The 18,295-nt window shown below is 40.2% G+C and overlaps 1 protein-coding gene across 1 annotated transcript; it reads right to left on the bottom strand.

The window, feature by feature from the left end:
* Nucleotides 1-1,909: 1,909 nt before the first annotated feature.
* LOC117552214 (metabotropic glutamate receptor 5-like) lies at nt 1,910-17,329 on the bottom strand (the record flags this gene model as incomplete). The annotated part of the gene is given in 8 exon segments (XM_034225546.1): nt 1,910-10,193; nt 10,195-10,831; nt 12,937-13,103; nt 13,876-14,058; nt 14,643-14,768; nt 15,293-15,451; nt 16,298-16,484; nt 17,212-17,329. Coding segments are annotated over 8 exon segments (2,036 nt in total), but the record flags the coding sequence as incomplete, so codon positions are not given.
* Nucleotides 17,330-18,295: the final 966 nt, after the last annotated feature.

Raw genomic sequence — 18,295 nt, 5'->3', positions numbered from 1 at the left:
TTGTTGGCTTGGTAACCATTAGCCAATCAGAAACCAAGGTAACCCCCCACCTTATCACCTGAATCTCCTCCTAGAGCACCATTGTGTTCTTTGTAACCAAATATCTCTCAGAGGGGCGTGGGGAGGGGCTCCTTACTTTCATCTGAAGTAACAGACAGAGAATCAGCACTTTTGAAACAGAGGGGATTATGGGTAATGCTGCAATGATCCGTTTGGTCGTTCAAGCCAAACACTTCAGAGACATGTTTTGTATATATCTGAGACCTATAACATATTGATGAAAAACAGTATAATAGGGGACCTTTCAGTCAATAAATGCTCCTCAAGAGATAAAAAAACACAAAAGCTGTGAATAACACGAGAAAACTGAAACAAAAAGTGACTAAACTTGATCTGTCATGCATTTTTGTATTCTCTCCTTTCCTCTCAGTATGTTGCTTTTACTCTTCATACTTCCAACTTGTATTGTTTGGTTTCTTGTGCACAAAACATACACAAAAGGTCAGGATCTCTAACAAGCGCAATACAGAGCTTGTCAACCTGTTTACATGCCTATTCAATAATTGTATTGATTAATCAATTTCAGGTCCATACATTTTTCATCGTCAATAAATGCTTCTCAAGAGATAAAAACACAAATGGTGTGAGCACCACAAGAGAAAAATAAATGATGCACTCATGATACTTGAATAAACCCACCTGTGATGAGCAGAGCTGATCAATGTGTTTGTGAACATTTTACCACTCAAATTGTATCCATTGTAGTGACAAACCAATTTCTACCTGCTGCCTTTTATTTGTTTCTCTTTTTGTTGTATTTCTGCCGTTTGCTCATTGCCTCTTTATCCTTTCCATTTACTTGAATGGCGAGTAATTTGCGACAATTTGGCGATTTCATTTTGGAGAGAGCAATGTCTGCACTGAGAGGTGTAGAAAAAGAAAGAAAAGGGAAATAAACGAGGGTGAAGTGGGGAGACGACAAGGTGATGGGGATAGAGAATGAAAGACTTCACGGCTCTGATCTGTATGCATTCACCTAAATGGAATGTTTTTGGGCTGATTCAAAGCGTGTCTCTCGCTCACAGTGGCTGGTGAGGAGATGCAGGAGAGAGTGAATATCACAGGAGCTTTCGAGGTGCTGTCTCACAGTTTCCACTGACTGGTTTCAACAGGCCAGACACTCAGACACTCAGACTGCTGGACTCATATATTGTGGGCGAGGAAACTGGGAGTTTGTCCAACAACTGGATGAAATAAAACGAATGGAGACTGAAAACTATAGGCTAGAAAAATGTTTTATTCTCCAGACCTGAACCCTAAGGGCTCTGTTTTAGATCAACAACTTCTAACTTTTGCATGATTATTGCTATGACGATCAGATACATATACGGATTGGTTTGGATCCATGTATGTATCTTTTTTTAAATTTTTCTATTTTATTTAAATCTAAGCTCACTTTGAGGATCTTATTTTACTCAAATGTTTTTTTATTTAATGTGAGTTGCTGTTTATTAGGGTCAAAATCGGTGCAAATCCTAAATAACAAGATATTCTGTATTCATTTATTATACATTTGCCGTGTACAATAGTTTATATTACTGTATTATTTTCAATGTCAGTTAACACATTTCTTCTACAACAAAACTCATAGGTATCTTTGTAATAATGTTGCAGGGACCACTTGTAATCTATAATCATTCAACATTCCTGTGTAGTAGATATATTTACAGTATTATGTAAAGTTTGGTTTAGTTATGATGTGAAGATTAACTGGTGATATTGACGCAGGATCAAAAGCTTGATGAGTATAGTCAAAGATGGGTGTTGGATGTTCGGCATGTTGGTACACAAGGTTTGTATTCAAAGTGTTGCAGCTTTTATATAAAGATTGAATAAAAAGATGGAAAGACAAGGTCAATCATAGTTTTTTTAATAATGATTTCAATAAGGATTCAAAGGTACTTTGTAGTCGACTTACACAATGATTTATCAACTGCAAAAAAATGAATCAAATAGCAAAAACCCTTTCCTTTTCCCCTCCCCCCCACACACACCATATCCCACTTCCTGTCTGACTCCACATCACTGCTGCACGGTCACAGTGACTGAAGGGTCCCAGAAATGTTGCGTTACATCCCAGTAAGAAAGAAAAAATGTCATCATGAAGAGCTGTGAGTTAGACTTAATGAATGCCCTGTGATTTATTTTTGTTCCACTTAAAGAAAGCTGCTCAGTGCTTCACCGAGTCAAACTATGGTGACTTTGAAAAATCCACCTGGTAATGCCAGGGTGTGATGGGAGCACAGTGTTTTCGCAGAGAGGAGTATCGCTCAACAAAAGATATAATTCATGTGTTCCCTTACCCAACACAGTCTTAGTTACTCCCTGGTATGTGCAGGAAGCTACCTGATGCTCTTCTGAAATGTAGTTTCACTGGTTCTCCTTTTCACAGGCTTCTTCTCAGATCCCATTGATGATCTGCACTCCCTGCCTGGCCATATCAAAATATTTAATTTATATAAATATATTTATAAATAGATGTACCCACAACTGTGCACGAGTTGATGGGGCCTTCATTCTGGATACATAAGTGGATTTATTGTCTATAGTTATATAATGTTAAATGTGCTTGTATTGCTCCAAAACAACTGAACACATAAGATAAAACCATTACCAAATGTGAACTCTTGCTGTTCTAAAAACCTCCTTACGCCTATCCTTATGGTGTTTACTGATAAACAAGAACACTGTATTGATGTATCAAAAGCACAGGGAGCCTCCTGCTAACACTGCCAACTCTCCTTTCTCTTTACTGTTCCCAATGGCAGCAGATAAGCCCAAAGAGTTGCCTTCACAGGCATCGCCGGGGGCCAATTTAGATAAAGATTCATTAATTGGGAGATGAGAAGAACCGTGTTTGGCTAGAACTGCTCTTGTTCCCCGCTGCCAGGTCTGTGGGGAACCTCCAAAAAGGCTGTGAACGAGGCCCAGGAGTCAGTGACAAAACAATGTGAAATCCAGTTTGGATCCCATTTAGTTAACAAAGCTTTCTGGTAGAAAAACATCTAATCTAGTTTTGTACGTCTAAAGCTAATTTGGCAAAAACAGAGATTGAACATAAAATCTGCCTGAAGTTTACAACCCCCACTAAAAAGCCACTTCAATCTGTATTCCCCAAACAGCTGGATCCATAGTGAAAATATTAAATGGAGTCAAATATCCAAATATAAAACCATCTTCCATTATCACACCAATACAAAGCATCAAATGACATTCTACAGTTCTGAACATCAGAGAAAAAAACACAAAAAAACAAGCTTTAAAAAACAAAGGTAATGTTCATTAAAAGCAACGATCAAATGTCCCCGAGGGTGGATAAACGCTACAAAGCTTCATTTAGTAATACATTTAAGCCTTATCACATTTACAAGATGTTGACTTTGTTAAACAGCTTGTGAAAAAATATACATTTTAATATATTTATGTAGATATCACTTTAGTTGAATCATATATCAGCAGTGTTTATCCACCCCCCCCCCCTGAAATAAGAAGATGATAGAAAGTTGGCACTGAGTGGAGGAGCGTTAACAGTGATGAAACACATCTGGGGATACGCTGCAATTCAAGCCCTATTTCTTTCAAATAAATAAAGACTTTTATCATAGAATTTCATTTTATGGAGTGAATGCTAAATGAATATAGAAAAACATATATTACATTCTTCATTCATTACAGGGAATTCAGCTCGCCCCGCTTCCCTTCAATGACGTTTATGGAAGCCCGTCATCATTTTCTTTTGATCAAAACTGAGCCTAAACTAACCGCTTCCAATGCTTGGGTTGTAAACAGACTGGAAAACAACACAGCGCCGTCATTTATATGCAGATGGACTGCCTTTGTCAAGAATAAACTAGTTTAGGCTCCTAAAAAAAACTACACATGAACGTTAACTTAGATGCTTGTAAAACGTCACAACGACTGAAGTCACTCATTAAACACGATCAGCAGTACGAATGCAAACATCACTTCTAGGCAGCATTCATCTCCTTATTGATACCTCTAACACTTTTAATGAAAATAGGATCTATTTAACATTTTGAGCGGGGGGGCATTAATAGAGTTTTTGTCCAGAGCAGAAATCCAAACATGATAATCTATGAAGAATATAAAAACCATGTTCTCTGAAAGAAAGAGTTTCTCCCATCCCCCATCATGCCCTGCAAGGACAACTCTGCGTTATATGGTGCAATATCACAGCTCGTTTTGGTTTAACCCTCTAATAAATACATTTTACTAACCATCAATACACAATACTGTAAATTCTGCATTTTGCCAGCTATGTATGCAAAACAATAATGCCATAAAGACACTCACAGACCTGCTTAATAATTCAACATCCTCATAAATCCTAAAACCAGATAAACACGTACACAAACTTTTCTCTCTTATCAATATAATACAAACCTAATCTCTTATAACGCAACTCCTTCTCCTCTGCAATATATAACATACACTGATGGCCTAAAATGATTTTACGCTATTGACTGAGGGAAAGACCGCTTATCAAACATTATTACTCCGTTATAAAAAGCAACATTCAAATCATCGGCTTCGCACAACTTACAAAAACATTGTTAATGATTTTTGATGAGCTGTCAACTCTCGGGCAACAAGGTAGATTAAACCGGCTGCAGCCAAAGTAGATTCCTTTGATTAAAAAATGGGTAAAGTTCCTCTGTTTTTGGTTTTTATTTCAGATTTGCTATCAAATAATAATCCTAACTCTTAAATTACCCATATTTTTAACCAAAATTCACTCTTGGGGATGCGTACCGTTAGTATGTCAGTCATACTGCTTATCAAATTATTTTGATTTTGTGATTTACTTATTCCATTAATGCTGTTAAAAATGTAAGAAACTATTTGTGAGATTTATCAAATGACACTCACAAAGGTCTTCATCATGACACATCATAATCATTATGTAAGAGCCTGTGACAGTACTGAGAAGAAGAGAAGAGTCTCCATTCCAGCCCTGACAGAACATTCAACCATATGTCTGCATGGTGTTTACACAGTAAACATAGTCCTGTTTTCTGTAGCAAATCAGACAAATGCTCGGCAGGGCGGGGGGGATTGATTGACTGAAAAACTGCCTCCCTCGTCAGTAAATCAGCAATCTGCCAACCGATTCTGTTTTCTGCAATCCAAAACTAAATTACATTTGCAGCCCCATGATAAGTAAACGGTGTAAACTAAATGACCTTGTGTTTATTTTTTCCCTCCCATCAGTAGATGCGCATGTCTGGATTACAAGTGTTTTTGAGCGCAGGGATTAATAATCCAATTCTTTAGAGTGCATTTATGTAAAATAACATAGTTTTGAGAGACAAAAATCAGGAGATCATCTTAGTGACGAGCGTAAGATTTTACTCATGTTTTGGCGAGTACATTAGGGGAAATAAATATAACTGACATTAAACCCGATTAATATGAGTGGAATCTTTTTTTAAACCTTGAGGTCAAATGTTAAGTGATGGTTAGTTTTAGGGCAGAAAGCAAAATGGCTTGACTTGCTTTTATTTTGAAATGGGACCATTAGAGGCATTTGTCAAGGAAAATGTTTGAAAGCTCACCAGGTGTTGAAAGCACTAAAAAGATTGGATTCAGATGAAAGAGGGTCTGAAATGTAATTTGGTCAAAACGCTAGATAGCATTTATATTTCTCTGACTTTATGCTGACCTAACAATTCAATGCCTGCATTATTTCTTCACACCAAATATGAAAGGCCATGACTCGGTGCTTTTTCAAACTGTAATTTTGTAAAAAGCCTGCTGCACTCCTTTTTAATGATCGCTTGATTTTTATTAAAAGATGTTGCAGAACTGAGCCCTCAAAGAGAACAAGACAGCAGTAGATTCAAGCAGTGATCCTGTCTTTTTCTGCCGAGGTAGCACAGAGCTGTCAAGCCTAACCCAGAGGGGCTGATAAGATGCAGCTGAAGTGCTGAAGCAAGCTCCCTGCATGTTTCCACACTGCCAGTGACAGAAGCACACAAAGAAACTCCTCAGCGATAGCATCTGAGCTAGAGCGCTGGTTCACTTTCTGACAACAGGTCAGACCTCGACGATTAAAATTAGATGAGTAGAGGTAATGATGCACAGACAGCACTTTGAGACAAGAATCAATTTAGTCAACAATTAGGACCAGCGGTTCTCCTCTGGTGCTTTTATCTTTGTACATTTTTAACCCTCTCATGTGCAATTATCTCAGATGCTGATTATGGGACCCAATTTGTTTTTTTTCCTCATTTAAGATCCAAGCAGAAGTTTGTTGTGTTGCTCTGAGTTGTAGAGACATACTGGGGTTACTTTGAGGACAGGAGAATATATAAAATATAAAGACAGCTAAAAAGGGTAGCAACAATTATGGCGCACACACAACTCCTTAACTCTCTTAAACTGCAGCTATGTCTTCAGTGGATTGTAATCTGATTTAGACTGGACCAGAAACACACAGCAGTAGAAGAGGAACAACAAGTCTAAAGTGAGAGGATCACAATGCACAAATAGGGAAGTTGCGAGTTACTAAATGTATCCCTCGCAGAGATTACAGCAGGATGAAGAACAACAATTGAAAACATTGTTTATGAAACCCTTCAGATGCGCACCTCGTATACGTGTGGTAAATATTGCTTCAACACTGGAAAATATGGAATATTTATATAGAAAATATCCAAAAACAATAGAAACAGTTTTACATTTATATTTTTAGAATTTTTTGTATGAAACCATTTATCTACCCACGAGCTAGTAATCTAGACCCTCCCTAACCCCTTTGGCACAATAATCATCGTAATATTAATCATTATTATATTGTTGAATTACAAGACATTTGAATAGGAATGGTCACTCACATATTAAGAGTAGTAACACAGTTTCTGTAGTCGTAACACATTGGTACTGTATGATGTCATCACATAGTTCAAAAACATCTTTTTTCATTTTTTTTTTACCTTTGTTGATATGTAAATAGATTTACTTTCATCTGAAACAAAACAGAACTGTCTTTGCATGCCCTTATTATTTACAGAATCCCTTTTTCTGAGTTTGTTCTTGCTGGCTACTGTAAAGCAGAAATACTACACTCACAATGAGACCATGAACTGCATCTGCATCGTACAGCAGACGGACGAGAAAACACAGGCAACATGTTGGACAACTCATTTTGTTGTGATACAAACAGTTCAATCATTTTAAATGAGTCAGATATACTTTCGGGCAGATTGTATAAAATGTTGAAAAATGTTTGTGTTGTGTCGTGTATCACAACCTTCTGACCCTTCGTTTTTTTTTCCGGAGGAGCTGTCACGAAGCCAAGGCCCCATTTCTCAAAAGCATCTTAGTGAATGCATCCATCGGCACATTTTATATCCCAGGACTACTCTGGGTACTCAGAAATTCTGTTGGCACATGTAAGAACAATATATTCCGTTGAAAGGCATATGTTTAAACACAAATCTTAAATAGCCAAACTAGACATTTAAGGTTTTGCAATCTTTCCAAGTTTGGTTCCGTTTATCCATCGACAGACATTTTTAGAAAAACATCTCAAATTGATTGAAAGTGTAAGTACCACTTGGATTTTGTCACTGGCAACATTTTACCAAATTAGTTAATTTGACTTTGGAGAAATTCTCGTGAGGCCTTACTTTAAAGCAACAGATTGACATTTTTAATTTCTCTCTTTTCTGAGCGAGGAGAAAAATCGATACAGCTCTCAAGCACGACCATTCAATATGAGCCTCTTTTGTTGTTCTGCACTTATTTGTCTGACGGAGAAAACTAAAAAAGTATTTTCAGATGTGCAAGAGATGACCCTGATAAAAGGTCTGCCAGCTTGAGTCTATCAAACTGTGGCCGCTAACACACAAGATGTTAGCAACTCCAGTTAGCCTCATTCAAAGCACTATCTTCATTTAACAAGGACCATTATATCCTGCTGACAGATCGTTTAGAGAAAATGTCACGACTGGGATCCAAATGATAAATGTTCCCTTGTCAAATGTCATACACTAACTATAAACTACAAAGTCATATTTGGTAATAATCCAAGAGTTTATGACTAAGATGTTTATGTTCAAACAAGGCCTGGTCCTGTCAATCCCTCCTCTCGCTCTTTCTCGAGTCACAGACAGGGAGGTACAAAAGGTTTGGTCCCAACTGCTCCAGGAATCATTTAGAAAATATACATTCAAAACTTCTGAGGAAAACAAACTCGAAGAGTAGAAAATACTAAATGACTGGCGGGACAAAAGAAAGCAGCAGGAGAAAGAGGAGAGGAGAAAAAAGCAATGTAAGGGGAACAGATTAGAGAGCTGGATGAATACAAAAAACGCTCTGTTCTTCAGAGTAACATACAGTCTGGTATGTTAACACATTGCACTTCTGTCAGAAACATGTAAGATTTTCTTTACCAAGAAAAATCCATATCTTCTCGTATATTTACAGTTTTTTTCCCTTAAATTGTATGTGTATATGTTTGCTCACGCCTATGTGTGTGTGTGTGTGTGTGTCAGCAAATAGCCTTTGTTTTGTCCGTACATGCTTTAGGAGTTTAATCTCACCATTAAACATACTCATGCACACACACACACACACACACACACACACACACACACACACACACACACACACACACACACACACACACACCACACACACACACACACACACACACACACACACACACACACACACACACACACACACACACACACACACACACACACACACACACACACACACACACACACACACACACACACACACACACACACACACACACACACACACACACACACTAATTAGTTGATAGCCATAGAACCTTAAGGCCACTACCCAAACCTAACATATATGTAGCTCTAAACCATAGACTGTACACAACAAGTGGATGTAGCTTTTTGGGTCTGAAAGGTGAAGCCAATGCAAAGGAGCCTAGAACCTTCTCAATTTCGGGGGTCAAAGTCTTCTAAATAATAAATCATTGCAATTCTATAGAAGTCTTTTAGAATATGACCCTAATCCTAATGATCTTTAGTCGCTAATTTGAGGTCTTGCTCATTAAGGTACGATATTCAGTTTCTAAATGATGGTCCCATTTTGAGTAAAATAGACGATAAAGTAAGGCATGCTTTAGGGCGACCTGTCGATCAGGGTAGAGATATAACAATGTGTTACCCTTTTGTCCAAAATTCTCACCTTTTACTCCAAAAAACACAAGATGATGACGGCCAAGATGCAGTACTCAAGGCTTCCACACGTTAGTCCACAAACCAAGTTTACCACTTCTTATATACAATCTATGCTCTAGAACTTCAAGAATGATTTTTGACTTTACAGACACTAAAACATCTCAAAGTCATTGTGGCCCTTTTTTTTTTGCAACTCTTCACGCCCCACTTTTGATAAACTGCACTAAGAAAATACGACGTGGGCAAGCTTCTCATACTTGCATCTCAATGCAAACATGTAAACACAAACACTGCCGCAGCTTGGTGTCCTCATCAACCAGCTGTTCACGAATCCTTTACCACGACCCCTTTACTTCTAGTTTCACGTAAGGACGGATGGATTTCAGTGTTTCCATCCTCCAATACTTCACTCATATCAACCGTGTCGTTTTTTGAGCACTCCTCTTCAAATCTGCGTTTTCTTCACATGAAAACTCTGCCTCACAGTGAGGATGAACTCTGGCTGTAGTTTCTGAGTGTCAGTCTACTGTACCTGGGCGAAGGGGGGGAGGGGGGAGGATGGGAGGGGGCTGGGGGGAGACACAGGCCTGTCTCTGAGATGAGCGAGCCACTGCTAGATCCCAGGGAATCGCGGAAAGGGGACGGCGGAGTCAAAGCAAAAAGCTCCTCTTCCAACTCGGCCCTCCTCAGAGGGGAGTGGGTGAGGCAGGGGATGAGGCCTCCTCGCATGGGGGAGAGAGAGGGGGAGGCCTGGCCAATGTGAGGCGGCAGGGGGTAAGGTGAGTGAGGAATGGAGTGAACAGGACATCCGCTCCGGCCCGCCATGCTGGTCTCGACGGGGGGGAGGGGCTGGATGTCAGCATGGGTGGTGAGGGTCGGGGCCATCGGGATCTCCCGGGGCAACAGATAGGGGTCGGCTGGTGGAGGAGAGGGGGGGGGGCTGCTTGTTGGAGTGCGAGTGCGTCGGAGAAGAGCATAACATCATGCTGTTGAGCTCCGTGATGTTGGCGGTGAAGCGGTTCACCACGCAGCTGATCTGATCCATCAGGGAGCTGGGATGCGGTGCTGGGTAATTGTCCAGAACAATCAGACGCCCGTCACTCCCCACCACCAGAGAGCCGCTGCTGGCAGGACCGCAACTGCTGCCCCCCCCGCTGCTCACGCTCCCCCCGCTGCAGATGCTGCTCGGGTAGTTAGGAACGCCAGTCATCGAGTGATCGTCCCCGACTCCGGCCCCTAGTCTCTGGCTGATGGTGCTGATGGGCGAGGGCGTCTGCGGCAGGTACGTGTTCGAGTAGCGCTCCTCCGCCTCAGAGAGCTCGTACAGGGTCTTGTCGGTGACAGAGTCCTGATGAATGGACAGGGAAGACATGGAGGGGAGGGAGGGCAGAGGCATGTGTGGGGGCAGGTCACCCCCCCCAAAGTAACGCTCCTCGGAGGTTTTGGAGAAGGGCTTGATGACGGCCGTTTGGTTGTTCTCCTTCTTCTTGATGTGGAAGGACAGACGTTGCCACAGGTGGTTTCCACGGTTACTGCTGCGCTCCGTCTGCGCCCAAGACACTGATTTACCGTTGGAGCTGGAGGTCAGCAGGGGAAAGAGAGAAAGAAAGAGGGTCTGTTTCTAGAGCTTCAAGGTAGATTTACAGTAGTCAGTTAATTAGCAGCTTATTGATTGTTTTGATGTTAATGTAATACATGTCATTGGTTTTTGATTAAACGAACTTCATTTCTGATTATTGATGATATAAATAAGAAGGTGCACTCACTTCTATCTTATTCAGTTTAGATACAAACAAAAGTACATTTTAGATTTGCATGTCTGTGTTTTACGTTACAATTGATAACAGGTGATCACTGAACATTATATTCTAAAACACTTTTAGAAAAAAAACACTTCTTCCCACTGCTCTACCTTTTGTCTTGCAAATGAGTGTTGGCATTAACATACTGAGACAACATCATTTACTGTACACTTTCTTCAGAATAGATAGCTTTTTTAAATATTCTGCTCATATTTGTTTAAGAATCACATTGTTCATTATAATTGCTTGTTTGTATGGATAACAAATCTAAAAGAACACCTTTTAGTAGTAACCTGTTAGTTTGCGTCACTTATTCAAAAACTACTACAGCAAAAATAAACATAGCAGAAACATTGCATTAATTGTGCCTGCTTTACATTAGTTCTTATTTATTATCCCTCATTTAATAGATACAAACATATTTAAATGAAGCCCTGACTCATCACAGAAAATCAGTTTAATTGCAATTAATATTCCCATTCTATTTTTTCCCGACAGTATGTTCTTCATTTGTCTTTGTCAGCTTCCCTCTTCCTGTCTCTGTTCTACCTACATCTTACCATTTTCTCCACTTCACATCAGTCACAGCACTCTCCCCTGCCTCCCCCCACTTTCCTTTCTCTCATCCCTTTGTCAGGTTAATTAGTGTGATTAATCTTTAGTGGAACTTCTGATTAAACCTCACACCACCGTGGCTGGTGTTGAAAAGAGCCTAAGTCACCCTGGGGAGACACACACATAGATAGACTCTGTATCACGCACACGCACGCACATCCATATGCTGCACATGCCGACCTGCGCCTACACATACATCGTGCTGTGATATACTCGCGACAGTCTCGGACAGAACGCTTTGAGCCAAGCCTGACATGCTACCAACAGAAACACATGTTGCACATACTAAAGGAGCGCCTGAGTGATCCTATCTTACATATGTTGCAGCCATTTGAATGCCTGTTGAATGTAAACTATGCACTCTTCAACAGTTCAAACATTTGGATGAGTCATCAGTCGAATATTTCATCTTCTTATATATTTTTGAAGTACTTCTTCCATTTCCCCCCCGTTTCGCTGGTTTCATGTCTGTCTGCATCTGTTCAGACTACACAATGACAGCATCTCAAAGGCAACAGCTTCCAGCCCTGCACCGAGGAGAGAGACAGCCCTGCCAATTACCACCACCCACAGGGGAAGATAGGACCAAAAGAGATGGGAGAGGGGAAGAGAGGAATAAAAAGGAGCCAGGATGGAAGAACTCCTGACATTTCTCATAACAGCGTGATTGAAATCTTGCTTGCCAAGCGGGGTGAACTCGAGTAACACGCTGACAAACCAAAATGTGTTCTTGTCTTTTTCCTCCCTTTTCATCCTGGGCAAGTGGCTGTGCGTCACTCCTTTTGTGTCCATTGATCGGTTCCCTGTCACTGTAGATGGCTTGCGGATGGCCTTCAGCTGGGTGTATGTTATTATGTCCCGTAGCCGTATTCCTTGAGCCATTTCTTCTTCTTCTCTGATTATACCATCAATTCTGATTTTTATTTTCTCTCCCCATCCTCACAAGTTTTCTCCTCACCCTCCCTTCCTTAGCACACCTCTCTCTTGCTTTGCCATGTCTCTATTAGGCAATTGTCTACAGTTCATGTAAGGGTCACAGGAACAGTCAAGCAGACTCTGGGGAGTTCAGAGAATCAATCTCCCAGAGAGCTAGAGCACAACACACTAACACACACACTATAAGTAGTCTGAAGAGTGGGGCTATTACAGAAATGGTACCTTGGACTGTAACTACGCAGTAACCTGGCATTAACCTGCCGAATGAGGCCCTTGTGTACACAAAATCACTACCACACAAAAACAAAGACACACACACACAGACGTACCTGAGATTCTCTGCAGTAGAGCCCTTACGTTTCCACAGATTAACCATACTCGAAGAACGGCTGGCGGCTGAGGAAGATTTGCCGTCGCCCACGTGCATGCGCACCACTGTGCTCGTGGTAAAGGCACTGCGCACGTTACGCTCTGGTTTGGCTAGAATGATGTACACCTGTTGTGAAATAAAACATTATTTCATTATCCTTATAAAGCAAAATGTTTCTAAAAAGAGACCACTGAATTCAATAATGTAAAGAAAGAGCAAATACCTACATCAAGCCATCTGTTTTTGGTAGTAATTTGTTTTTTTGAGAGTCAAGTCATAAACTCTGTGATGGCTTACCTTGTTTATGTACAGCTCTTATAAAAAGACAATCCTCAAAAGAAGCTGCAGCTAATTGTTCATAATGACTGTTATTCTGCTGTTGTTTTAGCACCAACGTTGCCCTTGAAGCATCAAGAGGATTACCCGCTATTGGGATAAACATGATAATATTCTAAATGAACCCCTTTCACTTCAGTGCGGTTGGTGAAAATATAATTTAAAGTTTCTTACTCAATTATTTAAAAACTGATATTGAACAGTCATTTTCAATAACTTGGTGTGTACTGTGAGTGTTGCCCGTACATTCCCACTCTAAGGACAGAGTGTACTGTGTGCACATTATGAAAACCTTCGGCAGGATGAATCTCAAATTCAATGTATACAGTTAAAAAACTAATTATTTCTTGGCTATAGTTGCTATAAATACCGTCATTAAATATACATTGTGTACTGATGTAGAATAATAACCAGTGTGTTTAAAGTTTGGACAGCTAACCGTGAGACAAACTGTATATTCTGAGGCTTAGTTTAGGAAGACTGATGAAATACATAGATGTATAGAGACATATCAGTAAATGAGTGTATATGTAGAAACGGTGTTTCTTAGCTATAGCCTTACCTTGGGTACGAACATGCAGCACAGCGCCACAGTGGCACTGAGGCTGACACTGAAGCACATGGTGATAATTTTGTAGTTAGAGCCAAAGTAGATGGGTACGAAGGCCAGCCATATAATACAGGTGGTGTACATGGTAAAGGCTATGTACTTAGCCTCGTTGAAATTAGCTGGGACGTTGCGTGTCTGGGAGAGAGGGACAGAGTCAGAAAGAAAGTTACATTTTTAAACATTGTTGAATCATTTGGGGATTATGCCTTCAAAAAGGGAAAAATGAAACCAAAAAAGACACTGTTAGGGTTGATTAAAGGCCTTTACATTATAAGAAAACACACTGCTAACCAGGTACCTTTGCTAACAAAAATAAATCTGCACCAACTATACCACTTTTTTTCTCTCTCTGTGGCTGTGTTCACAAACGTGATTAAATTGTCTGCTTGGCATGCTATGTGTTTCAGCTTTTGTCTCTTTTTGCCATTCTGCCCTCACACTCTGCAGAAAATGGATTTCTGTAGGCAACATATAATCAAACATTGACGTCATAAAGTGTTCAATTTACTGCTGTGGAAAGCGGTAGAGCGCCAAACACAAACAACAGTTCAATTATTGCTTTCACAATCTGTCTGCGCGACTTCTCTCATGTGAAGCAGCTTGAGGTAGTATGCAGGTTTCTACAAATAATAACATTTGCTTCAAACAACATTTTAAAACATGCTTTCTGACACTTTTGCAACTTCAATTTAGATAGTTAAAAACATTTCAGCAGGTACCTTGAAGGCATAGAAGGTGCAGCTGAGGATGAGCAGGCCATTGTATCCCAGCGGGGCAACCACGCCCAGGTTATTGGTGTTGCAAATGAGGTTAACCTGGCGGATGCTGGGGTGGTCATGGATCACCTATTAGATATTAGAGGGGGGAAACAAGGCGGTGATTAAAAGCTTAACCGAGCTTTTACTACAATCACCATTTATTTTTTTTACCACAAAACAGTTTGCAAATGTGTGTAAACATCTTCATTAAAATAAATGGTGGAAGAAATTAGCAAACTAACATTTCCATTTATTACACTGCCAACTTGAGATGTTCTGCATTTTAAGTCTATGAGCAGGAAAATAATTACAAAATTGCAGGATTGTTTGATTGCTTTAGATAAGAACAACACTATTATCTGGGATTCTCACATACCTGTTGATTTGCTAACTTAACAACTCATGTAATAGCCTCTAACAAAATAGTGATGAAATGGAAAGACACTCGTGGAGAATTAAGGCCTCATTATGAGGAAACTTCTTAAAGTAATAGTGGATCTACTTTATGTTTCCATCACTCTCATTTGTCTGTAAACCTGTTTTGATGGCTTTCAACAAGGCACTCTTGTACTTATAATAAAGAAACAGACAGTGGCACACAGACAGCTCACCTCTGGTGGCTCCATGAGGAAGAGAGACACGATGATGCCCAGCTGCAACAGTATGAGGAGGAAGGCAATGATGAGCTGAGCGCAGGCGGACATGAAGCGAGGTTTCTTTGTACAGATCTTCTTCTTGCTGCCTGCCAGAATCCGAGCGATGCGATTTGTCTAGGGTCAGAATGCAAACACCATTAGAACCCTTTGATGAAATATGCAATGAACACACTGTATCCATGTTAGGGAAAACTGCTCTCTGTATTCTTACACTGCTGCCATTGGCCTTGTGTAGACACACAGGTGAGAAACATTATAAATATTGCACACAGGAGTCAAAATATAAAGCATACACTCAAGGTAAGCTCTTATTGGAACGCCATTGCAGTCACCTGCTATTTTTTAATCCTAACTCCCTGTTCCCAAAACCCTTTCTCCCTAAAGGACAGGGGCAGAATGAACCTGTGCCCTGCATCTGATTTAATGCGGCACATCAACCCCACCATCAAAGGAATGACAATCTGTCGTATCAGGGGACTATGGCCCCTATTTCTCTCTGATTAGGTCCACCGTCTCTAACATATCAAGCTGTTACCCATTGAAGATTGATGACAGAAGCATGTTATCTTCATCCAATCTACTTTATACTAACCAGGTGTATGGCTGGGGACCCAAGGATGTGCTGTGTTGAATTTGGAGCAATTTGTCATCATCATCAACAGCAGCCCTTTCACAAGGCCACTCATTGACTGCTGTTCGCTTTTGCGGTTTCATTCTGGATATACTAACATTACAACCAAACACCTCCCTGGACTCAAAAAGCAACGAGCGGTTCTCAACAATGCTGCAAACAGCACTTCAGACGGCCAAGCTATCATCTTGTTCAGAATTGCCACCTCACCAGTGAATCTAATGACAGGGGTACTCCAAGACCTTAGAGGTAACTCCTTTAGCCCTTCAACTGCTTCACCCTACATCTTGTACTCATTTCACAAATCCTTAAGTCAATCTATGCAGTACCTTGGTGACGAGTGCAGAGTAGCTCATGGCAGGTGACAGGCCTATTCCCAGCCGTTGGAGGTAGCAGTGGACTACATGGGGTTTGGTAATGAGGCTGAAGGTACACAGGTACCCCATGCAGATCCCTGCCAGTATGATGTAGCACAGCTCCCGACTGGAAGATTTCACTACTGGGGTGTCCCGGAACCTGAACACATTCAGAAAAACAAATACGCGCAGAAACGTCAGTCAGGAGATGTGGAAAAACACTATTTATACAATCATTTAAACACAGCAAAACAACACAGCAAGAAAATTGTAAGACAAGAACTTGCAAAACTGTAACAGTGAAAAAATCACTAGAGATATATTTTTTTCACAGTATGCTCAACACAATTATCATACATTATATGCAGCAGACAGGATTCATGTTAGCTCAAGCAAAAACAAATATGATACAGAAAACGGCCACGTACAGAGCCATGGTCAGTGGGAATTCAATGCCGGTGCATATTACTCAAGGGAATACTACAGATCGGTTCAAACTTTTGTAAAAACAACATCTTGATTTCAGAAATTATAATTGAACTGTGTGTGTTTATGTTGAAATTATTATATTGTTTTGTGTTTGTGGCTTGATGACGATCAAAAGGATGATCATTTTTGTTTTCACTTGACTGTACTTGACTGTTATTTACATGAGATGAGTTGTTTTGTTTGTTCAGGTGTTTAAATGGATTGCGTGTCACAGTGTGTTTTACTGTATGTGTGTGGACCCCATGAAGAAAGATTCAGCTAGTGCTAATAGCTATCCTAAAAAAGACAAGACAAAGTGCAAAGAGTGAATGTAAAGTAAAGTATTTGTGTTGAGTATAGCGCTGTTTGCATTGTTCCACTCACTTCATATTTTCTATGAGAGATGACAGATGTATTACCTGATGAAGACTGCAGTGACAAAGAATGTGAACATGAGCCCGAGGCAGGCGAAGACCACAGCAGCTATCGGTTCAGGGTCACCCCACCGCAGGTACTCCACTGGGATGGGGTCACAGCCTGGGGATAGAAGAAGTATGCAGTTAACACAAAATTCATTAAAGACTTTTTTTGATTTAATTGAATCGTTTATTTGAAGAGGGACAATGCACTGATGAACATTTAAAACAAATAATGCTTTAAAACGTAAACATGCCGGATTTTAGCTTGGAGCTAATTTCCATCCGTAGTCCTTCACATACAACATTTAAGAAGATGACATTTATATACATAGCAAATATAAATACATGATATGCAGAAAGAGCATGAGCAGCATATACAAGCATTAACCACACGGCAGTACAATGTAGCAGCTCATGTTGGTAAAGCCCAGCTAGCAGATCTTGATCTTTAGGTATGATTGCCATTATTTCATAACTCTTAATTCGTTTAACTTTCATTTTCCTTTTATATATATTTAGTTGTTATTATTTTGGAAGGAATCTGCTATTGGAACACAAATATATTATTCAGCATATGTTGATCATAATAAACCTTTGCTCTCTAATTGAAGGTTTCACTTTTAACCCTTACCCTATTTCACATCATCATTTGACCTTACAACACACCTCAGTTGTCCACACTTTCTTTCCTATCCCTCACTCTGTGTCTATTTCTCCCTTCTTCTCATTCCCTTGTCATTGTCTACATTTCCTGTCGTTCTTTTTTTTTTGTAATGGCTTATCCATCATTCTGTCCCTCTCTTTCCTCCACCCATTATCTCCCTTGATCCTCATCCCTCTCTTCTTCCTCCCTAAGTCTCTCCCTCCCTCCTAGGCAAGGAGATAAAAGCGTCATTAATTATAGGGACAGTTCTAATTATGAACCATCTTAATTCTTGCCCAAATTATCTGGCTGGTTGGTCTAGACATTATGTAGCAGCAGAGACGCACGTAGACTTTCTCTAAGTCTTCTGTCCATGTACATCTTCACTTGTTTCCTCTCCGCCTTACTGTCTCTCTTTGTCCCTCTCACAGACAAATACAC

This window comes from Gymnodraco acuticeps, unplaced genomic scaffold (assembly GCF_902827175.1).
Source record: "Gymnodraco acuticeps unplaced genomic scaffold, fGymAcu1.1, whole genome shotgun sequence".
NCBI lineage: Eukaryota > Metazoa > Chordata > Actinopteri > Perciformes > Bathydraconidae > Gymnodraco > Gymnodraco acuticeps.
Note: the sequence above shows the minus strand (reverse complement) of the source record. Positions and strands in the feature narration are given on the sequence as shown.